Source organism: Littorina saxatilis, linkage group LG14, assembly GCF_037325665.1.
Source record: "Littorina saxatilis isolate snail1 linkage group LG14, US_GU_Lsax_2.0, whole genome shotgun sequence".
In the NCBI taxonomy this organism is placed as follows: Eukaryota; Metazoa; Mollusca; class Gastropoda; order Littorinimorpha; family Littorinidae; genus Littorina; species Littorina saxatilis.
This window is the reverse complement of record NC_090258.1, coordinates 34936411-34963243: the sequence shown is the minus strand read 5'-3', so window position 1 is coordinate 34963243 and position 26833 is coordinate 34936411. Positions and strand designations below refer to the sequence as shown.

At 40.6% G+C, this 26833-nt stretch overlaps 1 protein-coding gene across 1 annotated transcript; it reads right to left on the bottom strand.

Moving 5' to 3' along the window:
* Positions 1-1819: 1819 nt before the first annotated feature.
* LOC138947641 (coiled-coil domain-containing protein 12-like) lies at positions 1820-19879 on the bottom strand. Its single transcript, XM_070319151.1, has 5 exons — positions 19708-19879; positions 16141-16217; positions 15104-15165; positions 3361-3472; positions 1820-2738 (listed from the first exon to the last, which is right to left on the bottom strand). The coding sequence occupies exons 1-5, from the start codon at positions 19845-19847 to the stop codon at positions 2650-2652; spliced, it is 480 nt and encodes a 159-aa protein (XP_070175252.1). The 5' UTR covers positions 19848-19879; the 3' UTR covers positions 1820-2649.
* Between the last annotated feature and the right edge of the window lie 6954 nt (positions 19880-26833).

Sequence of the window (26833 nt, the reverse complement as noted above, 5' to 3'; positions counted from 1 at the left end):
AGCCTAAATCAGAGCAGTTGTAAATAGCCATGTACATAATTATCATTTGAAAGTTTCTTTTGATTTTACATTTAATCAAATTATGACTAAATGTTTTAACATGGACGGGGATTCCAGATGAGGGTCATGGTGTATGTGTGTAAGTGTGTGTGTGTGGAGCATTTCCGAGGAAACTACTACACCGATTATTATGAAACTTCACATGAGATATCCTGGGTATAATATCCCCAGACAATTTTTTCTTTTTTACGATAATTGTATTTGATGACGTCATATCCGGCTTTTTGTGAAAGTTGAGGCAGCACTGTCACGCCCTCATTTTAGTTAAGCTATCTTCGACAAAGGCCGGACTTTGGTATTGCATTTCAGCTTGGAGGCTTAAAAATTAATTAATGAGTTTGGTCATTAAAAATCTGAAAATTGTTATAAAAAAAAATCTTTTGGAAACGATCAAAAAATAATTGCATCTTATTCTTCATTTATTGCTGATTCCAAAAACATATAAATATGTTATATTTCGATTAAAAACAAGCTCTGAAAATTAAAAATATGAAAATTATGATTAAAATCAAATTAATGAAATTGATTTAAAAACTATTTCACCTTATTCCTTGGTGGTTCCCGATTCCAAAAACATATAGATATGATATGTTTGGATTAAAAACAAGCTCAGAAAGTTAAAAAGAACAGAGATACCATCCCGCGCTAGTCTGGCTTGTCAATTTCACTACCTTTCCCACGAGCGGTGGACTGACGATGCTACGAGTATACGATCTTGGTGAAGAAATGCAGTGCGTTCATTTCAGTTTCATTCTGTGAGTTCGACGTCTGCAGCTTGACTAAATGTTGTAGTTTCGCCTTTCGCGACTTGTTCATGCTTACTTTTGAGTGCCGTGTCTCGGTTTGTGTTGTTGCCTTGTCATCTTCATGTAATGTATGCGTAAGTGTATATGAGTGTGCATGAGTTGTTAATGCGAAAGAATGTGTATGAGTGCGCCTTGAGGTGAATATGTGCGGGTTATAAATTCTCGTATTATTATTAATATTATGTATTATAGATTACAGGATCTTTTCCGTATGCACTGTCTTGTACTTGCGTGTACACACGAAGGGGGATAAGGCACTAGCAGTTCTGCACATAAGTTGACCTGGGAGATCGGAAAAAATCTCCACCCTTAACCCATGTTTAAGTGAATCACATATCCATATATTTCTGGCCACAAAAAAAAAGAATACATGTAGGTACAATGAAACCGGTTTTGTGTTTATTTTAGTTTTATGCATGATTTTGAATTTGATGAACAAACTAATTTACTAATTTGTAAGCTTCCGAGCTGAAATGCAATCCCCCATAGGACAGACTGGGTCAAAGGGTATTTGACATCACCAATCTGGTGGTGGGCATTTGGTAATTTAATTTTGCATACTTGAGACTATACATTCTCAACTGTCATCCCCCCTGTGTAATTTGTTGTTTGCTTCTTGCCTTTGAAACAGTGTCAGGGTGTGTGGGGTGGAACAAGATAGTTTGTCATATAGTTAGTACACGACAGTCATATCCTACAGTTTTTGATCGTCATTGTTGTCGCTGTTTTGTTATTCATGCTTTTAAACTATTTGAAGTTCACTTCTGTCGAGTTTAATACATTTTGCAGCTGTTTTTTTCTTTTACAATGTAAGTTCGTTTTTGTTCTCTTTTTTTTTAACTGAAAAAATTCATCATACTTCTTTGGTTTTGCTTGTTTCTTTCTTTTGTGTTCCATGTATTCACTCAGCAAATCACAACTTCCATGCAAACCAAAAGACACAAGACAACAGGTTGTTTTTACTTTTACTCATGGTCCTTTATTTCCACTTTCAAACAGAAAGAGAAATGTATTCACACTCATACCAAGACTGTCTGAACCCCCAGCAAGGTACGGCCTGCTCAGGGCTTCTTTGCAAGCCTCTGAAGCTCTGAATGATTCACATAAAAACACAACTAAATCCCTATTTTCTTTTTCTTTAATAAATACTGCTGTTCGACTTGCCTAACCTTTACTGACTGGTCTCTCAGAAAATAGGAAAAGCTCTCACCCAGTAGTGAAACAATTTAACACCCAAGCATGGCTCACGGCTGTCCTTAAACTGAGCCCAAAGTTGACTTTGCGAAGACTCCACTTAAAATTTAGTGCCTAAGCTTTATGCAGCGAGCTTCGTGAAGTAAACTTCGCCCAATTAATATCAAGCTTAAAACATATAATCATAACCCCTAGGCGTTCCTAGGTTGGAATGGCATCCCTAAAAATAAATCAACATCCCCACAAGGATCGCAACAAGGCAGTGACACTGTGAATTAAAACAAAATGCTTACATTTTTTCAATTAAGTTTATACAGACTAATCACATTTCTCCCAAAACTCTTTCAAAACACAAATTCAAACAAGGAATATTTAAAACGTGTCATATTTTATAACATTACACTGACAATTGTTTTCTGATTAACGTTACTATAAACAGTCACAATGAAAGAAAACGAAATTTCTCCAGTGTTTTTACAGTCACTCAAACACGAACATACTCATGCCCACAAACACATGCATTCACACAACCACATCCACATGTGTGCACCCCCAATATACTCTCCCCCTCTCTCTCTCACATGCATATCTAGTCTTCATCATTATCTGCCATAGCAACAGCCTCGCTGGCATTCACCACTGTCACAAGGTCATCTTGACTGGCTTTTAAACGTTCACCTGCAAAACATAACATAAAGACAGCAACAATAATTGGATAAAGTATTACTGCTCTTGCAAACTCAGAGCTAAATTACCTCCCTTGTGCCAAACAAATTCATCATCTTCAAACAAGGAAGGAGATGATTCACAAACAGGTGCTAACAACTAACAAAATCCAAACTGGTAAATGTGAAAGGCAAGGCACAAGCGTTTATCAGTGTGACATTACGATTGGGATGGAAGTCTGATCAGAAATATAAAGGTCATCATGCATCTGAAAATACTAAAAGAGAATTTTGTCAAATGTCATCAATAACTTCTTGACTTCCAACAAAATGTTTCACTCTTTTCTTAAAAATTGATATATATATATATATATATATATACATTTTGTTTCCATCGCTTACATGTTTAAACTGGTATACCACACATTTGGTAAGACTTTGAATGAAGAAGTAGTTGCAGATTTCAACAGAAAATTACTCAATTTACTTCTTAACTGATTTTAATCCTTTTTATTTCTTTACTAATACCATACCTATAACTTGTTACTTTCATTTTCTTTCTTCGTGTATGGTTACCTCATTATCTGTTCAGTTTTCTATTTCACCTTGTTACTTTGGCAAAACAGTCAACTTACGAATCAGCTCAGCGATAGCTCTCTGTGTGCGTTTTTCCAATTTCTCTAGCTTCTTGGCGCAGTCTCTCTTCAGATCCCAGTCAGGCTTCCTCGGGGCTAAGTTCATCAAATCCTGGAACACGATGACACAATTTGATTTTAGAATCTCCCGAGCGAACAACTCTGCTTTGTGAAGATGACAAGAAGAAAAGCAGCCACTTGCTCTGTTCTCCTGTTGCAAGGTATAAACACAAGGCATTGTTGTTCCCAAACTCAGAAAACAATAGGTCAGGTCGACCTGGATTGAAAATATGTATGGGTCCAAATGTCCTGGCTACAAAAAAATAGTTCTGTCAAAAGAATTACACAGACCTGGGAACCCCTGTTTTGCACTTTGAGTATTCCCAAACAAACTTGGTGTATTTTCAAAAAAATGAGCGTACTCCACACAGCGTTTGCACATCCATGATTAAAACATGCCTCATGCGCGTCCGTCACACCGTTAATTAGGTTTACCTATACATTTAAAACAAATGCTTTTTTCAATTTTTACTGACAAAAACTGTACCGCATTGCGGCTTATAAAAAGATGCGGCTAAAACGTTACCTAAACTTGAATAGCATTCACCTCATGGAAGTCGCCGCGGATTTTCATTTCGCTCGATTAGCGATTACCGGTACTTTATTAGCTCTCTACTCAAGACTCGGCGCTTTTCTCTTTCTTTCGCGAATCTTCGTTTGTCAACAAGTCGCCGTGACAAGCATACAGATTAACACCGGATGTATCAGGATCTCGCGCGCGCAAGATTTCGTTTTTTTGTGTCTCGCGATAGTTGGAGGAGCGAGAGCCGCTATGTTGTGTTTTTGTCTGCTCGAAATGTGCGCAAAATTCGTAAATCATCCCCAAAAAGCTTATTCCGGGCGGGACTACATGTGTGTGTTGGTTACAAATTGTGTGTGTGTGATATTTTTCTTCAAACTTTTTCACTTTTCTTCTTTGTTTCACTTGTTTATTCTCGGAGCCGATTTCGCCAAATACCGTACTTTCGTTTGCCTGGTTGTTTTGATTGATTGACACGATCCGATTATATTTTTTTCGACGGCGGCTAATATAGTGACGTAATCATGTGCCAAAATACTCAATCAATCAATCAATATGAGGCTTATATCGCGCGTATTCCGTGGGTACAGTTTTAAGCGCAGGGATTCATTTTTTAATTTTTTAAATTTTTATTTTATGCAATTTATATCGCACACATATTCAAGGCGCAGGGATTTATTTATGCCGTGTGAGATGGAATTTTTTTACACAATACATCACGCATTCACATCGGCCAACAGATCGCAGCCATTTCGGCGCATATCCTACTTTTCACAGCCTATTATTCCAAGTCACACGGGTATTTTGGTGGACATTTTTATCTATGCCTATACAATTTTGCCAGGAAAGACCCTTTTGTCAATCGTGGGATCTTAAACGTGCACACCCCAATGTAGTGTACACGAAGGGACCTCGGTTTTTCGTCTCATCCGAAAGACTAGCACTTGAACCCACCACCTAGGTTAGGAAAGGGGGGAGAAAATTGCTAACGCAGGGTCGAACTCGCAACCTCTCGCAAGTGCGTTACCACTCGGCCACCCAGTCCTGGATCGGCTTCAGGATGGGCTTGTGAAGAAAAGTAGTCTAGGAATTTTTCTCGTCGTATTTTTTTCCCACTGACCGTACTGAGCGTATTCTCGACAATCATGCGTACAAAATACGGCGAAATCGTATGGGTTCCCAGGTCTGCTTACATGTCAAAACCATCAGACAGACATCGATATTAAGTTTGTGCATGTAGATAAATTCATCAACGGTACGGTTAGTAATAAAATCTATTTAAATTATGCCTTTAGACGACATTATCAACTAAAGTCTTACAACTACTTTCAAACATCCAGAGAGAGAGAGAGATCGAGAGATCGAGACAGAGAGAGAGGATGTTGCTTAAGGCTGGAGAACACTTTGGAGGCCCAATTTCAAAGTGATTAGGTAGTTTTAAAAGTTACTTTTTCTGTTAGTTCAATGTTTGCTTTATCAGGAAAATACAAAATATAAAGGGCTTAACGCGCAAAATTTTAAGATAACGACTGAAGTTTAAGCATAGGTATCAGATTTTTTCACGCAAACACTACTGAATAAGTTGCAATATTGTATTGTGAAAATGTAAACAAAATAACAATCAGATGATCACAAACAGAAGAAGAGAAATAGGGAAGCAAAATAGAACATTAAACGTAGTGATTTTACTTGTGAATTCGGAAAAAATTCCTTTTGTATCCATTTTGAAGCTCAATTTGAAGCATGGAACACCAACAAACATTGATTAAAAGTGTTAAAGTGATTACAGTGTTCAGAAATAGTGTTAGATACCAAGTTGAGTTATCCCTCTTTACCAATTTTAAAAAAAATACACCTCTTAACGCGCAAAATTTTGAACTGTGATGCTTTTACTACCCCCACCCCCTTCCCATTTGTCAGAAAAGAGTGCATATTATCTTCCAAATAGAAAAGCAGGGTAGTCAGATGATCAAAAACTTAAAGAAGAGAAAGAGGGAAGCAAAATAGAACATCCAACATAATGATTTAACTTGTGAATTATGAGAAAACTATTTTTTTTACCCATTTGTGAAGCTTAATTTGAAACTTGGAACACAGACAAACATATATTAAAAGTGTTAAAGTGATTACAGTGTTCAGAAATAGTGTTAGATACCAAGTTGAGTTATCCCTCTTTACCACTGTTAAAAGAAATACACCTCTTGTCGCGCAAAATCTTGAATTGTGATACTTTTACTTCCCCCACCCCCTACCCATTTTTTCAGAAAAGAGTGCATAATTATTATCTACCAAATAGAAAAGCAGGGTAGTCAGATGATCAAAAACTTCAGAACAGAAATAGGGAAGCAAAATAGAACATCCAACATAGTGATTTAACTGGTGAATTCTAAAAAAAAACCCACTTTTTTACTCATTTTATTAGCTTAATTTAAAGCTTGGAACTGAAGACAGAAAAAAAAAATTAAAAGTGCTAAAGTGGTTACAGTGTTCAGAAATAGTGTTTGATACCAAGTTGAGTTATCCCTCTTCATCACAGTTAAAAAAAAACACACCTCTTGTCGCGCAAAATCTTGAACTGTGATGCTTTTACTACCCCCACCCCCTACCCATTTTTCAGAAAAGAGTGCATATTATCTTTCAAATAGAAAAGCAGGGTAGTCAGATGATCAAAAACTTAAAGAAGAGAAAGAGGGAAGCAAAATAGAACATCCAACATAATGATTTAACTTGTGAATTATTAAAAAAACATTTTTTTAACCCATTTTTGAAGCTTAATTTGAAACTTGGAACACAGACAAACATAAATTAAAAGTGTTAAAGTGATTACAGTGTTCAGAAATAGTGTTAGATACCAAGTTGAGTTATCCCTCTTTACCACTGTTAAAAGAAATACACCTCTTGTCGGCCAAAATCTTGAACTGTGATACTTTTATTTCCCCCACCCCCTACCCATTTTTTCAGAAAAGAGTGCATACTATCTACCAAATAGAAAAGCAGGGTAGTCAGATGATCAAAAACTTCAGAACAGAAATAGGGAAGCAAAATAGAACATCCAACATAGTGATTTAACTGGTGAATTCTGAAAAAAACCCACTTTTTTACTCATTTTATTAGCTAAATTTTAAAGCTTGGAAGACAGAGAGAAAAAAAATGAAAGTGCTAAAGTGGTTACAGTGTTCAGAAATAGTGTTTGGTACCAAGTTGAGTTATCCCTCTTCATCACAGTTAAAAGAAACACACCTCTTGTCGCGCAAAATCTTGAACTGTGATGCTTTTACTACCCCCACCCCCTACCCATTTTTCAGAAAAGAGTGCATATTATCTTCCAAATAGAAAAGCAAGGTAGTCAGATGATCAAAAACTTCAGAACAGAAATAGGGAAACAAAAAATAACATCCAACAGAGTGATTTAACTGGTGAATTCAGAAAAGAAAACAATTTTTTACTCATTTTATATGCTGAACTTAAGCTTGGAAGACAGAAAAAAAATTAAAAGTGCTTCAGTAGTTACAGTGTTCAGAAATAGTGTTAGATACCAAGTTGAGTTATTCCTCTTCATCACAGTTGAAAGAAACACGCGTACACCTCTTGTCGCGCAAAATCTTGAACTGTGATGCTTTTACTACCCCCACCCCCTACCCATTTTTCAGAAAAGAGTGCATATTATCTTCCAAATAGAAAAGCAAGGTAGTCAGATGATCAAAAACTTCAGAACAGAAAGAGGGAAGCAAAAAACAACATCCAACAGAGTGATTTAACTGGTGAATTCAGAAAACACACACTGTTTTACTCATTTTATACGCTGAATTTAAAGCTTGGAAGACAGAACAAATAAATTAAAAGTGCTAAAGTGGTTACAGTGTTCAGAACTAGTGTTAGATACCAAGTTGAGTTATCCCTCTTCATCAAAGTTAAAAGAAACACACCTCTTGTCGCACAAAATTTTATACTGTGATGCTTTTACTACCCCCACCCCCTACCCATTTTTTCAGAAAAGAGTGCATATTATCTTCCAAATAGAAAAGCAAGGTAATCAGATGATCAAAAACTTAAGAAGATAAATAGGGAAGCAAAATAGAATATCCAAAATAGTGATTTAACTGTAGATTTCAGAAGAAAAAACCCTTTTTTTTAATCATTTTTGAAGCTGAATTAGAAGTTTGGAAGACAGAAAAAAAAAGAAAAAAAGTGCTAAAGTGGTTACAGTGTTCAGAAATAGTGTTAGATACCAAGCTGAGTTTTTGCTCTTTATAAAAGAAACACACCTCTTGTCGCGCAAAATCTTGAACTGTGATCCTTTTACTACCCCCGCCCTCTACCCATTTGAACAGAAAAGAGTGCATAATTTGTATTCTCTTCCAATTAGAAAAATAAGTAAAAGCAACTGGACATTTTTAAAATACATCTTTTCTGTCAGTCCAAGGATTGCTTAGTCCATTAAAAACAAACAGACTAGGATTTAACGCACCCATTTTAAGAAAAAGTTAACATGATAATTGATATAATTATCAGACTTTTTTTATGCAATTACTACTGAAGATTCCAGACCAGGTAAAACAATCATTTTATATCCTTTGTCACATTTTTTTTATTTTTTATAAATCTATCTATAGCGAGTCTTGTCTCTTTGTGTCATTTAGTTATTTTCAAGAATTCTATCCTGGCAACAACAACAACAAAAACACCTACCTACCTACCCTATTTTTTTAGCCATGTTAATAGAAACAGACAATTTATTTGTTTTGGCCTAAAGATCTTGAAACATTTGTTTTAATAGAGAAATAACAAGTACAGCCATTAGCTGTGTCACTCGAATTTCTTTGTCAGGCTGAAACTTAGCTGTTGCGTTGGTGTCTGCTGTGTGTATCTGGGTCCAAAGCAACTTTCACATTCTCATCTACACACTCACGTTACACAAGTATATATATATATATACAATTCCACCCACAGAGGCGTTCGGGGATGGGGGTCTCGCACTCGGGCGAATCACACCACAAAATACAAAGTATAACGTACACAGATTTTACTATTGAACCAAAAAGCAAATTAAATCATGACTAAATCAATCAAGCAAAACTTCCACACAATGACACACTCACTCTCGGTTCACACTGCGCTCTGGACGTGCACACTTGGCAGCACGTATACCGTTCCGGCACCGTTTGTCTTCCTGCAAGTCCAGCATAGGCACACGATTGTCCAAGAATCACAATAATCCTCGTGAATGTCACAGCAGGCATAGTAGAAAAGTCCAAAAGGGTGCGTTGATGGTGGTAATCCGGTGTACACACACACACACACACACACACACACACACACACACACACACACACACACACACACACACTCCGGTTTGGTAAGTTACCTGATAAATAATGAAGCCTGTGGATTTAACGGGGAGACTGGTCAGACAGGAAGAGCATTTCACATTTCAAATGTTCAGCGATAAACTTGTTTTCTTCGAGAGTTCGATCTTCGTGCGATTCTGGCGCGTTGTCACCAAGAACGTAAAAAAAAACCCAGGATATCATCATGATGCCTCCTCTCTACAAAAACCAGGCAGTCTAGGAACTCTTCATCTAAAGTCAGTCAGTATTAGCCCCTCAACACAATCCTCATCTTGTCCCATAGTGATTTCTGCCGCCAAAGAACGTGTGGTTCTTAACTCACAAGACGGATTTGTCGTCTTCCATTGCGAAATTCAGATCTACCCCAACTACGTGCATTGATCTGAGCAATAAAATGTAGATGCGATAATCTGCAAACATCTCTTCAACACAATCTACATCTTGTTCCATATGATTTCTGTCGGCAAAGAACATGTGGTTCTCAACTCACAAGACCGATTTGTCATCTTTCAGAAATTCAGATCTGCCCCAAGTACGTGCAATAAAATGTAGAAGCGATAATCTGAAAAAAAATCTTTTCGCGTGAACGCTGCCACGTTGTCATCAGTCCGATGTCTTTTATCCAGAGCAGGGATGAACATACTTTTTCATCAGTAGTTTGTTATGTTTATCCGCAGACTGCTTTCCATTACTTGTCGTCTGTTTTAGCTTGACTCGTGGGGTTCTTCAGCAAGGCAAAAAGTGCTTGTTTACTGACACGTTCTCACGCACGACATGTCGTAAATGCAAGTTCTAACGATTGTTTTTTATTGCACTGATAGAGAATGTCGATATTTGTAAACGTCTGCCATTTCCTAATGTTTATTTCATTATTTTGCATACGGATATGGCTAGTAAGTGGATAATCTGTTACGACACGAAACGCGTTCTAAATCCGGGAAGGGAGGCTACTCCAACGTAGAAGGGAGGCTACTCCAACGTACTTTCCAAAGTGTGCTCCAGCCTTAAGGCCCCCCCCAAAAAAATAGTTTACGGTATCCCGACCGACCCTATTTTTTCGCGCGACCCTAGACTTTTTTTTGGCATTTGGGGGAGAAAAAAAATCTTTTTTTTTTGGCAAAATAACGTAAAAATAAAAAAAATTGAGAAATTAAAAACAAATAAAAATCCCGATTTTTTGGCTCACGTAAGTGTAGCCTATGCGATGCTAACTTTTGTCTGTCTGTGCGTGCGTGCGTGCGTATGTACTAGAGGAATACCCGGCTTCGCCGGGGTGAATCGCGAGACAGAGACAGACAGCGTGGCGGTTCACCACAATCACCTTTGAAGGCGAAGTCCTGTCAAACGGGATTGAGAATTTTAGAGCTTATTTCTTAGCCCTATATTATCTGTTATGGCTTCTCAAATGCCAGAACATACACACAGACAAAAGCCGCCAGACCCCATCACAAACAGAACTCTACAATCCACAGGTGTTGCCTCCACACACACACACACACACATAGACACAGACACAGAAGCCGTATATATCTATCTATATCTATAAATATATAGAGATAGATGACAGTGGATTTTTCGATAAATAGATTCGACCTTTGCACTTTTACAGTGAGGACAACTTACGGGTACATGCAAGGAGAGCCCACAACTTCTAAGGCGAACAACTCTGCAGAGTCTGCTGTGAAGGGCGACGGTAGTCTCCCTGTCACACTCGACCCCCTTTGAATGAACTTAGGTCCCTCCCAGGTGGAATGGGAACAGCACGAAAATGATTCAGTGGCCTGAACATTTCATGTCGAGTCCCATCGCTGTCGACGACGCCAAATGTAACCGAGTGCCAAAACACCACAATCACCTTTGAAGGCGAAGTCCACTCAAACGGGATTGAGAATAACTGTTATGGCTTCTCGAAGGAAGGCCTGTACATACTGACACGTTAAAATTAATATTAAAAGTCCTACGGTTTTGAGCCATTAAGGACTTGAGTGTTTGTCCGCTTTCAAAAAAAGAAAAAAAAGAAAGAAATAAAAAATAAGGAGAGGAGGGCAGGGGGTGGGGTTGAGTTGATAATGCTCTGTGGAATTTGTTAAAATGAAAAGTAGTTAAGATGTTTCTTGGTAAGAATTATAAGTCTGTATTCTATATCTTGAATAACGGGTTTGTAAAATGATTTTTTTTTTATTCAAAACGAGTTAAAAAGTGGAACCTTTCAGGATCACCAATAAAAGCAAATAGATGAGCAAGTAAGAGGAACACGAACAATAAATCTCAAAACATTTTTAAAAAATAAAAGGATTAAGATGTAAGCCACGAGGGCCATGGTAATAAAAACAATATGTACAGTTTGGCGACTAGTGAGCCTAGGGTGAGGATATGTTGTCTAGAGGGTAGTCGCTAGAATCAGGAGGGATGGCGGGAACCACTCGACCTCAAACTGAAACACGCTGATGTGATAATCTGGGCTTAGAGTTATACCCACAGCCCCATGTCCGAGTCCCTGACCAGTCGGCACAGCAGCAAGCTGTGTGACCAGCCTAGAGAACTGCTACTGCGCAAATAATCCTGGGGACTCAGACCATGGAGCTGCATATGGTCATATAAGGTTTTAAAGGTAATTCTATTTGTAGCGCATGGAGCGAAAATGTGTTGAAATGAATAGGGTTCTCCACAATGGCAGGACTTGTTAAAGATATGGAAGCGGCAGCCGCCGGCACGGAGGCGTCTGAAGATAGTGAGGAGGTTTGTTGGGAGATCGGGGTGTAGATCGTTCATATCAATGGGTTGATAGGACAAAGATATTACGTACTGACTTCGAATGAGTTTACGAATTTTACTGTAGAACTCGGTTACTGAGTAGCCAATGTTAGTGTTAGCTGGGCTAGATTCTGCCGCTTCTTTGGCAGCGACATCCGCTAGTTCATTTCCCCGGACCCCTACGTGAGAGGGGACCCAGAGAAATGATACGGATGTGCCGGATGCGATTAACTGGTGACATATAAAGAGGATTTCTCTTTGTAGCTCTGCCCGATTTGATGTGTTTCGATGCAGAGCTTGTAGTGAAGAGCGCGAGTCAGAGCAGAAAACTACCGCACGCGGTGTGACTGGGAGGTCATTTATAAAAGTGCATGCCATGAGCAAGGCAAATAGCTCGGCTGAGAATATGGAGATGTCTTTATTAAGAGTATATTTACTTGAGATTTTAAGATCTGGGATCACAAAGGCGCAGCCAACGCTGCCGTCTGCAAATTTGGATCCGTCAGTGAAGACTTTTAAATGCTCCGAGAATTTGTAGTTTAGGGTTTCTTTTGTAACAGTAGCTAGGTAGACGGGGTTATCTTTTTTGGTAGTATTATCTTCACTGTCGTATATGATAGTAGGGGTTTCCTCAAGCCAGGGCGGGTAGGAGGGCGGGGGGACCCTGGCCAGCTCACTGACCTTCACCCCGCTATCGGCTAGAATGCGGTTTACTGTGTCGGATAAGGGTAGCGTTTTGGCCAAGAGTTGAGTGCTATGTTTGGTGTTGGCCTCATAAGTTTGGTGCTGAGGAAAAAAGTCAGTCAAGACCTCGCAGGCAGAGTTATCTACCGCGTGGGCTCTGACAGCATACAGAGCTGAACGGAGTTTTATCTCATCCACAAGGGGCAGCCACCCACATACTGACACACCAAAGCCGCTAGACCACATCACAAACAGAACTCTACAATCCACAGGTGTTGCCCACACACACACACAAACACACAGAGAAGCCGTATATATATATGTATATCTATATCTATAAATATATAGAGATAGATGGCAGTGTATTTTTCGCGTGGCTATAAATTGATTCGACCTTTTCACTTTTACAGTAAGGACACCTTACGGGTACATGCAAGGAAAGCCCACAACTTCTAAGGCGAACAACTCTGCAGAGTCTGCTGTGAAGGGCGACGGTAGTCTCCCTGTCACACTCGACCCCCTTTGAATGAATACTGACACACCAAAGCCGCTAGACCACATCACAAACAGAACTCTACAATCCACAGGTGTTGCCCACACACACACACACACACACACACACACAGAGAAGCCGTATATATATATATATGTATATCTATATCTATAAATATATAGAGATAGGTGGCAGTGTATTTTTCGGGTGGCTATAAATTTATTCGACTTTTTCACTTTTACAGTAAGGACACCTTACGGGTACATGCAAGGAAAGCCCACAACTTCTAAGGCGAACAACTCTGCAGAGTCTGCTGTGAAGGGCGACGGTAGTCTCCCTGTCACACTCGACCCCCTTTGAATGAATACTGACACACCAAAGCCGCTAGACCACATCACAAACAGAACTCTACAATCCACAGGTGTTGCCCACACACACACACAAACACACACACAGAAAAGCCGTATATATATATGTATATCTATATCTATAAATATATAGAGATAGATGACAGTGTATTTTTCGCGTGGCTATAAATTGATTCGACCTTTTCATTTTTACAGTAAGGACAACTTACGGGTGCAATCGTGACATTCTAAAAATAGTAACGTAGTAACGGGAATATGGATTGACGCCACACGAAGGAAGGGAGATAAACGCTGAAAACACTGGAGAAGATAAGGAAGAGTTACTGGGAATGGATCCAGAGAAAAACCAAAATCAGTTCAGCGCTGCGCGCTGAGAGCACGTGTTGAAATATCTCATCGATGAGGTTGTGTCCGGGGTGTAGCTGAATACGGTCCCCAAATTTGAAAAAGATCCACCGAGAACTTTGGCCGTGCATCGCGGACACACACACACACACACACACACACACACACACAGACAGACAGACAGACAGACAGACAGACACAAGTCGTATATAGAAGAAGATGTATGTATGTCTGTGGTAGAAACTTTAACATTTGACTGAACACCGAAATACTAATTTTACCTGGTTATTATTTAAGCAACAGCTTCAAAGTATTGAAGCAATGATCAACATTTCGTCGGCACGTATGTAGTTAAAGTGTGTATCCAAAGAAAACGGGTGGTGGGGGGTTTTGGGGGGGGGGGTAAAAACAGGTGACTGGTTTGTGTCGTGTGTGGTATGTAGACCAGGTCAGGGGACAAGGTTAGGTCAGATCGCATGAAGGATTGTGGTATAGATACAGTTATCACCGAGCTGCAGTTCGCCGATTCGGAGAAGACGATTTTACATTGTTCGGTTTCGTAGCTTCAGAAAAATAGATAAAGAAGATACCAAAGGAGATTTCCTACAGGTTAATCTGCTCAGCGTGTTTCCAGTGTCTGCGCGAGGAAGCGCAGCGCTGTCGAAAGCGCAGTGTCGATTTGGCCATCTCAGGCAGTCGTGTAAGTAAGTAGGCTACAGACAGACAGATCTAAATCAAGTGTCTCGCACTCTTGCACCGTATCACCTATGCCGACTGTGTGTGTGTGTATGTGTGACGGAGTGATTGAGTTTGTGTTACTGTTTGTTGATTTCTTACGTGAGCCTTGAAGGCTTCGCCTCTTGTTTTGCCTATGTTACCGTAAACAGACTATTTTTGGGGGGGGGGCCTAAGGAGTATGAACATTTTTTTCAGCAACTTAGCTACAATGACCATGCAAGTTTCAGCAATTTTCCAAAATTACACGAAATCCTTTGCTTCACCCCATTGTGCAAAAAAGTTCAGCAATACATTGTACAATGTACATGTACTTCCAAATTGATAGCAACGTTTTGGGTGATTTGAAATAAATGTCAGCATGTCAATGACTGCCAACAGAAAACGAAAGAGACTTGTGTAAGTGTAAGAGAGTAAGTGATACATTGAGACTTACCACTTCATTGACAACATGCTCAGACTTGCCAGCCTGGATCTGGTCCTGCACCTCCTCTGACACTGAAACAAGCATTGCAAACTTTGTAACAGTCACCCTCGGTATCTATCAAGTCTACCTCACTTTGTAGTGCTTTTTGGCGAGGTCTTGAAGATCATTCACAGCCATTGCAGAATAAGAAGGTAGAATCTTTTCCATTAGCTGCAGCTACACGTATGATTAAAACATGCTTTTAATTCCATTCCAACTAGCATGGATCAGTAAGTCTTGTGAAATTACAGGAGACCTCTTTTGATAAAAAAAAGATGATATGCATTTTGGTTTCACATGTATCTTCAGTGCAAAAACTTTGAAACTGTACAAGTTAGAAACACTTGAAAATATCACCATTAAACAGGGATGATGACAAAAGTGAGAAAAGTCGCCAGTGGTGAATGGAACATAATTTCACAGATGGCCATAAACTCTCTGAACGCTCCTCCAACAGACGACCCTGTTCTTAACACCCAGGTGTTATCTTCTTTTCATATTCCACTCAGCAATGAGCTTACCATCTGCTTTACCGATATCAATGTATTCTTATTTTCTGTAAAATCAGTACTTTTTGGGCTGGTCTTTTTCATAATTGTCTTGCTGATGAACAAATAAATTACTGGCAGACGAAAGAATCTTCTGGGTTAAACATCTGGTGGGCAAGATGAAATTTGTGTTTTTGAGCATACCTGTTAACCCTTAGGCTGGTTGTCGCGACATATGTCGCGCTACTTTACGTATACTGTCACCTGGTTGTCACAAATTATGTCGCGCTACTGGCTCAGTGAGTCAGTCTGTTTGGTCGGTTCCGATTACCTCCCATGGATGCGAAAACCTATATGACCATTTTTCTTTATTTTTCTCTCTGTTAATTCACCAGTGGCTATGTAAGATGTGTTACAGAATTGCACCAGTGTAAGGGTTAAATTTAAAAGCACACAACACCCAAATTAATTTTGTTTAAAGTCTCCGATCTCTGTAAGTTGAGACTACATCCAACGTACCATCTCCTGGTTTCATACGTGGTAGCACACTCTCCTTGAGCTCTTCCGCCTGAGGTCGATAGCTGCGGAACACCGGTCTGTAAAAAGGATGTGTCACGTCACATTACCCCGAGTCAAAATTCACATTAACAGGGGTGGGACTATCTTGTGATGAAAAAAAAGAGGAAATCCCTTTTTTCTAGAGGGGTTCGGGGGCATGCTCCCCCAATTTTTTTTAAATGGTACATTAAAATCTGTGCAATCTGGTGCATTCTGAGAGTAAAATTCAACTCATTTGGATCAGGTAAAAAAGACATTTTCCTCACTCCCCCCCCCCCCCCCCCCAAAAAAAAAACACCTTTCACACAACAATGGTAACATTGTAATAGTGCATACTTGCGTAATGAACCATGTATCCATAATCCAAAACTGGCAACAGTATGATTCAATGCATTGAAGCTCAAAATGACTATTAGTTATCAGGAGTTTTCAGTCAGCACAATTTAACTCTCAAGCCTCCAGTGTTCTGTTCCATCTTCACTTCTCTCCATATCATTCAGTCAACAAGTTATAGATACTGTGATGAAATGGGACGCGGAAAAATAGATTACTCCAGCGGAATTTGTAAGTTGTGTCCGCGGAAATCCCTGATTAAAAGCCAACATGTTCAAGAGAATAGAATAGGAAGAGGGGGAGTAGGTCTAGATATAACCTCGTAGAAGTGACATCACATACTCAAGGAAGAGTCAACATATGGAATTGCCATATGAAACATAGCTAAACAGCCAGTTAAATAGCACAGTGGATGACGCGCTGGACCGTTGCCTGGGCAGGTTGGAGGCTCAAGTCCTGTCACCGTTTGAAATGGTTAGTTAACTTTCAACCTTTGTTTTCTCCTTGCCAAATTCTTTCTTTCATTTCCTTCGCTTCTTCTTCATTCAAAGGAGTTTTAGTGGTTTATGAAAGATTGAACATCGCAACAACAATGCCCACGAGTCACCGATTCCATTCCAAGTCAACCATCACTGTATGCGTCCACGAACCAAGCAGCACCAGTTGAATCACTACTAGTCCCGAGGCTAATAGTACTACATTTATCAACAAACTGCAGCGCAGAAATCATTAACATGGTGAAAAAGATACTTTTTTCAGTTATGACAAAACAATACTCACAATACTTATTTGAGGGACAAGTGAAGAAAATTGGTGATGAAATTCAATAGATTTCATTTTCACCTCAAAATTTGATTCCTTCGAAAACGTGCATTGAGTGTTACATCCCTTGAATGTAAAGGGAAGGATTTAGCGATGAAGTAAATTTGTAAGTTAAAACACCTTTTTTTTTTAAACTTCGTAAACGATTTGTTGGTTTTCCACCCACAGCCAATACTTATGGCTGTGGCTACAGACACGGGTCTGTGACTTTAGTGTCTGGACAGGCTATATCTATGTCAGTGACGTCATTAGCCTCCCTTTCGCACTACTCGGCAGTGGTCGGAATCCTGACTGTGGGTAAAAGTTCATATAGTCGACAGACATGCCAGATGTGATCTTTTGACTTTTGAATATGAGTGAGTCCATCAAATTCTACTGATGTCGCTAAGCATCACGTGACTTTCAACGAGATCAGCGAAACGCTACAGGAACTCCATCCACATCCAGGGGGATTCCCTGTATACAGGGAAAACGCCTACAGAAACTCCATATCTACAGGGAGTCCCCCTCTTTTGGTCGACATAAGGTCATCTTATGATCTTGAACTTTAGTGTGTTAAATTCATAGCTCAGAATCGAGTGGCATTCTTTAATTATTTTTGATACAAGTACCTTTAATCAAGCCAAAGAACATTTGTTGTGAAATTAATTGACGGATTGAGCTCCAAACCTAAGGCCCCCCCAAAAAAATTGTCTGTTTCTGGTCACCCGACCGACCCTAAATTTCGGCGCCGACCCTAAACTTTTTTTTTCCAAACTCAAAAAATTTTCCCATTTGTCCAAGCTCAAGATGTAAGATGTCTCAAGTCTTCTTTTCTGTTTCATCATGGAAATATCAGACCAGGTAAACAAAGAAAAACATGTCATACTCTTTCAGTCTTTGTCACAGATTTGTAAATGTGTTGAGTGTCTTGTCTCTATGTTTAGTGAATCCAGTCTCTTTGCGCGATTTTTAAAGTTAGTTTTATTGGTCTACATTTGGGGAAAAAAAAGAAGAAAAAAATCCCTACCTACCTACCCTATTTTTTTTAGCCATGTTACCAGAAACAGACAAATTTTTTTGTTGGCCTAAGCATAATTAATTAATTTGGTTGATTGATCGGCGAAAATGGCGTACGTTGTCAACCAAGGGACATCAATTACACGACAGAGTTGCCTCCACTGTCCACTGACACGGATAATTCCTTCTTTGACGCATGTAAACGAAATGCATTCGTACAGTTCATCGGAGTTCATTCCTTGACTTCAAAGGGATCTAAAATGACTTGTTATGATTACAAGTGCAGGTTCTACAAATTTGGAGGCTTAAATGCCTCTGAATTATGAGCTGTGAATTTTAACACACTAAAGTTCAAGATAGACCTTCAGCCTAAGCAGGGACCTATAGTTAGGTCTATGGCCTAAGTGAGAGCAGAGACATATATATGATATTTACATACAGAGATGCGAAGCGAAGGCCGCTCGCGTGAACTCTTGGGGTACCGCGCTCGGTCAGCGTGACCTCGCGCGATTGTTAGCCATCATCCCGTACTACGTTGTTGTTCGCTTGCTCTCTGACACCGATTTGAAGTGCTTTTCTGTCATATTTCTTTGGATATATCCAGCTTCAGACGAGAGATATCAGTGGTAAGTAAACTTGATTCATATTCTGTAGCTTCAATAGTGTGCACACGAACGCATTTGAGAGGATTGGGTTCCCGAAGTGAGTCAAAAACGGTTCCTTCGGTTCTTGCGGCCATTGTTTCTAAGTCCATTGTGCATGGAGGCAATGTTTGGGAGCTAATATTTTCTTTTGTGCGCAACTTTGCTTTCCCTTAACTGGCAAATGCGTTACTGGTGTATACATTAATCTGTTTGTATAATTTTTGACGCGCTGTAATTAAATTTGATGCTTTTAAGTCTCACTCAAGTGGTTCTCGCACTTACACTGGCGTGTGGATAAAAAGTTTTTAAGGAGAAATGAGCGAAATTGCTTACTTTACTCTTTAGGATTCATCTTCTACTCACCAAATGATGCAATAATCTTCTTCTTGTGATTTTCTGTTTCTCTTGAGTGCAAATAATTAACAAATTGCATGTTTTATTATCTATGATTTTTTATGAAACAGTTATAACTCTTTAAAAACACAACAATTGCGAGCTTGGCGCCACGGTGGGAGGATTACTTGCCCCTGCCGTAGGCGAAGATACCGCGAGCTTGGCGCCAGTGGGAGGATTACTTGCCCCTGCCGTAGGCGAAGATAACGCGAGCGGGAAGACAGCGCTTCGCATCTCTTCTATCTAGGCCTATGTCTCTGGTGAGAGTGAGAAACAAAGCTCTGATTCTGAACCTTTTAAAAAAAATTGATGTTTAGTCTAGAAATTACAAACTTACCTCGGTAACTTTTCCTTTTCGGTTGATTCCGATTCATGCTTCTCTCTTGCCGAGTCACAATCGTTTGTTTTTCTAGTCAGAGCACGCAAGCGATCTTTTCTTTTCCGAGCCTCCTCCTCAAGACTGCCAACAGACGCCATGCTTTCGTTTTCGAGGTTTTTCGTCGTTTCTTTGAGTTGAAGAGTAATTTTGGTAGTTGCCTCCCTTGGAGCGTAGACCTCGGTGTCTTGGTTTGTTAGCTTTTTCCCTGCAGAGAAACTCCAACCGACTTCCTAGCTTCCTCTTTTTATGTGACAGGTGTATTTCCAGCTGATTTACCAGAACACAAAAAAACCGATTAAGATGTATCTTTATATTGAGAAAAATACCAACATCATGTTCCGCCACGGAAAGGGGGGGGGGGGGGGGGGGGGGGCATAAAAAGATCTTTTTATTATTGTACAGCAAAGACACATTCTACCATTTTCCCAACTATTAATTGTGCAAAAAGAAAGCTCATTCTTGACGAGCTGCCGAGGACCACAAACACGTACATCGATCTGGCAGAACAAATGTAAATTAATGACACCGAATTTCTGCTTCCTTTAGCATAATCACATGAATGAAAACAGACCCATTAGTTCATATTCTTTCACAGCTAGAAAGTCAGTTTGCCACAAAGAAACTCAAGTGAAAGAGAGGGAGCAGAAGAAGGAGGAATTGACAGTGAGGGAGAGGTGCTTTGTCAGTCTACCGCGAGAATGTATTTTAATGTCACGGGTCTCAAACTGCAACACATGTGCCATCTGTGTGCAACACATGCAGTTGAGCTATTTTTAGAATGCTTGCATGCAGCAAAACAATAAATCGTGTGACATCGCATACTTCTTCCTGTCTGCGCGAAAGAAGCACTTCGAGTGACTGGCTAAGTGTGCGTGAGCCACAATGACAAGTGCAGGAAATTGTGTGCGTGTAGCTTGTTGCTATTTCTAATTCGACAATGACACACTAAAGCACCAGCGGAGGTCAGAGGCAACACAGAAGCAACACGCATGCAGAATATGTAGGTCAAGGAGGCGCTGCACAGGTTGGCGAAGACCTTTACCTGCAAAGTAATGGCAACGATCAGAAACAACGTTATTATATATCAATGTATTAACAAGTCAGTGTATGAGCTGACTGAAAAAACCCAATCAGTTAGTCCAATTTTGAAGAAGAAGAAAAGCAGAAAGATATTGCTCGTTCCAACATGTAAAGTAGTCCTTGTTTGGGCCTCGTATCTTGTTTTGACTGCAATGAATCATTGGAATGTAGGTTTTCTTTCTAAAAGAGGTGCTAAATCGTTTCCCTTTTTTCTAAAACCGAAGTAAGAGAAGAAGCCACCGTAAGTTAGTATAATTTGAGGGTATATTTCATAAAGAAACGTAGATTTTGCTTGGAAGAAGTTCAAAACCTCTCCCCATTTCAGAAAAAATGGACTCTTCTCAAAGGTTACAGGTTAATGTATGTTGCGTGTACTCGTTTTGGGTGTGAAATTGTGTCCCGCTGACACGAAAACAGAGAATATTCCAGATATCCAGCTCTCTCTGATGTCAACAATTTAGATGAGATGAATACAAGCACAAGGAAGGCCTTTGGGTGTGTTTTAACTAAAGTGATGATATGAACGGGTTTTAAAGTCTTCCAAGCCTGTCACGATTGCCGAAGAAACGTCAGGTTGCCTTGACTTAATAATTTGAAGACGAAAACAATAGACATACACACAATCTATGAAGACGAGGGTATGCACATAACACCTAAGAGCATACACAGAAAATCGAGCGCATTTACTGACTTCTTTTCTGACAAATTCTGACACAATCGCCAGAAATGAAACATGGGGGACATTATTTCACGAGTATTGGTTTTTGACCAAGACCCGTAAAATGTCAACAAGGTCTGCTGGTTAGTTTGCTGGATTTCTTGCTGTGCGGTTGTATCTTGCTGGGCCAGATTGACAACAAAATCACTCATTGTAGTTTTCAGCTGTTTCAAGCTTTGCTGTAAATTGGAGGTAAAGACACGAGTTGGCCCCACCTCTCTCTTCCCTTTTCCGTTGTTCTATTTTCTTGTTTGTTGACCCCGAGAGTTATTAACTCAATACACTTGTCCGAAGCAGCAAACGGTTGCCGCTGTTTGTCCGTCCTGATTATTAGAGGTTAACTATTATCAAGTTATATCAAATATATTGTAAACCTGGTTATTTTCTTCTTTTGTTATAAGTCAAAGCTGCTAGTTTGTGTGGGTTTCGTTGTCACTTGCCGTTTGACAGGGCAGCCAAACGACGGGGAGGTGGTGAAGGGGGTCAGCCGCGCTCTATAGTCTTTTAAATCTGCCCCCCCCCCCCCCACCCCCACCCCCGCTTCCACCCATTTAGGTCATGTTTTTGCCACTAGTCGCGCAACATAACATTGTCGTCCGTGGTCATCATTATCATCATCGTAATTGTCAGTGGAAATGACAACGACAACTTCAACTACGACGATGATGATGATAATGATGACAACGGCATACAATGATATGTTGATCATCACAGACAAGCTCTGGTCAATGGTGGAAAAGACGATGACGACGACGATTTCTGCATGATGATGATGACGATGATGATGATGCTGCTGCTGCTGCTGCTGATGATGATGATGATGGTGATGGTGATGATGCTGATGATGGTGATGGTGATGGTGATGGTGATGGTGATGATGATGCCGGCTCACGGAAGAAGACCGCCAGAATGATCATGTTAACCTCCACCGTCTCAGTGTGAATATACTTTTAATATGTTAACAAACAAGAGATCCATTGTATGCTAGGATAGTCGTTGCCCCTTGGCTGCTATTTCCAAGCTCCAACACAATCACCGGTAAGAACATGGCAATCATATCTCACCATAATGACCGAGCACCGGCATGTCCAGTGACACAAGTCCTGGGTAGGCCCTACTGGGGAATATAGCGGGACTGACAAGACCGTCTCGTCTAGATGACTGTATCAGTCATGTGAATGACTGCAGCCGTCATTGGAAACCGTCCTGCCACAAGTGTTCTATAGGCCTGATGAACCCAGGACATGTCAGTCTCGCAATGATCATTGTACATGTCCTGCCGCTGCTGATGAGCCTGGTAACAGGACAGTCTCTGGCTTTCCCGCTCTGATATATACCAGTGACGGACTTCATTCCACAGCTACCGTAACAAATCTGAGAAGAGAACTACGGGTGAGATCTTCTGGCGTAGCCACACTCGTCTGCGCAAGAACTTGCACCGGCACAACTGACAGTTTAGCGTCGGGAAGTGTCAGAGGAATACACTTGTGGCACCGGAACGATGAATTGACCACTGAGACATCCTCCAGCGCCGCTTTACATACGCCGCTGCGTTTCTGGCAGACTTCTGGCGGCCAACGTGAGCCACAACGCCAGTGCAGACACACGTCTACGGCACCCTGGACTTGAGGACCTAGGAGGACAGCTGCATTCATCGAGGAGACTCGGCTGATGTCATCTTCTGAGGATAGGAACACTGACTGATGATAAAGAAGTGATTTATGTAACATCCTATATCACACAGTTCTTGGACCAACACGGGACAAGTTCTGTACCGTGCTTGGGTTTCAGTGACGGACCTTTTAACCCCTATTCTCCCCTGCCGTGTCCCCGGCATCCGCCCAGCAAACAATTTTACGTTGTATTCACGTTATATTCACGTTGGGTTACGTTGGGTTTACGTTGCGTTTCAACGTTTTTTTACGTAGATTTGTATGAACGAAATCACGCGGGAATAACGTTGGAAAACAACGTTGCATTTTACGTGACACCAACGTGAATGCAACGTGAATTATTGGTGGAGGTGGATTGTTCGTAATAACATTACGTGAATTCTACGTTGTCACAACGTGAATTTTTGGTTGTGGTTGTGGTTTGGTTGAAATTGCGTTGCATTTTTACGTAATGTCCACGTGAATGGAACGTAAATTTTAGGTCAAAATTTAGGTTAAGAATTACGTGAATTCTACGTTGACATGAAAGTTGAGTTTTGGTGCATTTTTCGTGATAAAATTGACGTGAATTACACGTCGACACAACGTGAAGTTTTGGTTGTGGTTGTGGTTTGGTTTGATTTCGACGTGAATGCAACGTTGAGAGTGAATGTAGGTTTTGGTAAATGTATCCACGCACACACACCAACTTTCACACTCAGTCACAGATCATAAGGACTATTACATGTAACACAATAAACTCAAGATACGATCAACAATTTTATTTCATAATAAAAAAATGCATATTATGTTGCGGAGAAATTAAAAATGCACGCAGCTTAGCAGGGCAACAGCACAGCATATTCAATCGATTTCATTCTTTGTCCTGGTGGTCCTCTTCTCCCAGGCAGTCCTCTATGCGCCTCTTTGATGCTGGTCGCTAAACAAAGCAAAGACAGCACATTGATATTAGTGACACGCGGACTCGTGATCAGTGATTGAACAGCGTCAGTGCCTTCATCGATGACTCGGCCGTGACGTCTCAACATCAAAGTGCAGTCAAAATCCGGTGTCACGAACTGAAAAATCTGCCTGAACAATCCCTCTCAATGAGGTCAATGCGCATGCGCTAACATGGGGAGATTAATCAGGTCGTGAACAACCTAACCCTAACCCTAATCCTAACCCTAATCCTAACCCTAACCCTAACCCTAACCCTAACCCATGGTTCGTTCGGTCAAAGGGTCGCATTTTTTAAGTCCAAGATTGGTGCATGCGCATTGACCGCATTGAGCGGGATTGTTCAGCAGAGTTTTCAGTTCGTGACACCGGCAGCATGCTAGACAAAACTGACTCATGTAGGCCATGTCTTGCGGCCACCTTGACGACAAATGCCGGATTGCACTCATACCTGACCCTAACTGACACCTGCCCCACTGCAGCAAGTAACTCATGCAGTTACTTGACCTCACCGGGAGGAACTCATTGTCTGAAACTTAGTGAATTACTCAGTGCAACCGATGACACTAACCATGCTGCCACAAAGAACGCTCGTCCAACCGTCCTTACGGTGTTGGTCAGTCTTGGGATGAACATACGACCCAGTCTAAATTATTCTTCAGTCGATGCCACAATGACAGTACATCGATAATGACATCATCCACACTTGAAGAACCTTTATCGAGGCCGATATATCCGAGTCTGATGATACAACCATGCTGGCAAATTGTAACGACGGCGATGATGATCAATCAATCAATCAATCAATGAGTCTTATATCGCGCATATTCCGTGGGTACAGTTCTAGGCGCTCTGCAGTGATGCCGTGTGAGATGAAATTTTATACGGCCAGTAGATTGCAGCCATTTCGGCGCATATTTACCTTTCACGGCCTATTATTCCAAGTCACACGTGTATAGGTAGACAATTATTAACTGTGCCTAAGCAATTTTGCCAGGAAAGACCCTTTTGTCAATCGTGGGATCTTTAACGTGCACACCCAATGTAGTGTACACGGGGGGAGGTTCGGACACCGAAGAGAGTCTGCACACAAAGTTGACTCTGTGAAATAAATTTCCGCCGAACCTGGGATCGAACTCACGCTGACAGCGGCCAACTGAATACAAATCCAGCGCGCTACCAACTGAGCTATATCCCCGCCCCGATGATAGTATTGGTGATGGTGACGGTGATGTGGTGGTGATGGAGAGTATTTTAGATTTGTGTTTACCTTCACCTCTGCCCCTCTCCCGCGCCCTCCCCGCCATGTGCCCGTTCTCCGCCCCATCCGCCTGCCTCCCACTCTCTCCGCCACCCCGCCTTTCATTTCTCGCCCTGTGCAGCACTCTATTTTCAGTGGTCCTTGCACTGGTTTGGTGTTGCGCAATACTGTTTGCAAGTCCGACTTTTCAGCTGTGACATGGCCGTTTTGGCGTCGAATTCGAACAGTGTCAATAGTTAAACACTTTTTTTCTCAGCCAGATGGGATTTGCCCAAGATTCTTTTTTTACAACAACAACAACAACAACAACAACAACAACAACGAAATCAATTGTTTTAGTGTACGGTTATAAGAGTGACTTACAGTTACTTTCAAGTATGTCCGTGCCCGCTGATAAATCTACACCCTCCTTCTCCTCCACTTTCTCATGTGGAAAAGAAAGGCGTTTTGGGTCTTTGAATCGTACCACACGACCTCTTTCACTTTATGCTTGGTCTTTTCAGTATGTCTTTTTCTGCCAGTGTCTCATGCAGTCCTGTGAAGGTAATTTAATGGTATATTGTAATTATCTGTAGAGCGGAATCATTGAACGCTGAGTGTGTCGCATCATGCCAAAACGGCTCTGATCATTATATCTCACTTTATACACATAATTATGGGGTTTTACACTGTTTAATTTGAGGTTAGGTTACGTTAGACCCTGTCTGTATACCTGTGTGCTTATTCTCTTCATTTGCTCACTCTGTCTGTATTCCTGTGTGCTTATTCTCTTCATTTGCTCACTCTGTCTGTATTCCTGTGTGCTTATTCTCTTCATTTGCTCACTCTGTCTGTATACCTGTGTGCTTATTCTCTTCATTTGCTCACTCTGTCTGTATACCTGTGTGCTTATTCTCTTCATTTGCTCACTCTGTCTGTATACCTGTGTGCTTATTCTCTTCATTTGCTCACTCTGTCTGTATACCTGTGTGCTTATTCTCTTCATTTGCTCACTCTGTCTGTATTCCTGTGTGCTTATTCTCTTCATTTGCTCACTCTGTCTGTATATCTGTGTGCTTATTCTCTTCATTTGCTCACTCTGTTTGTATTCCTGTGTGCGTATTCTCTTCATTTGCTCACTCTGTCTGTATTCCTGTGTGCTTATTCTCTTCATTTGCTCACTCTGTCTGTATACCTGTGTGCTTATTCTCTTCATTTGCTCACTCTGTCTGTATTTCTGTGTGCTTATTCTCTTCATTTGCTCACTCTGTCTGTATACCTGTGTGCTTATTCTCTTCATTTGCTCACTCTGTCTGTATTTCTGTGTGCTTATTCTCTTCATTTGCTCACTCTGTCTGTATACCTGTGTGCTTATTCTCTTCATTTGCTCACTCTGTCTGTATTCCTGTGTGCTTATTCTCTTCATTTGCTCAC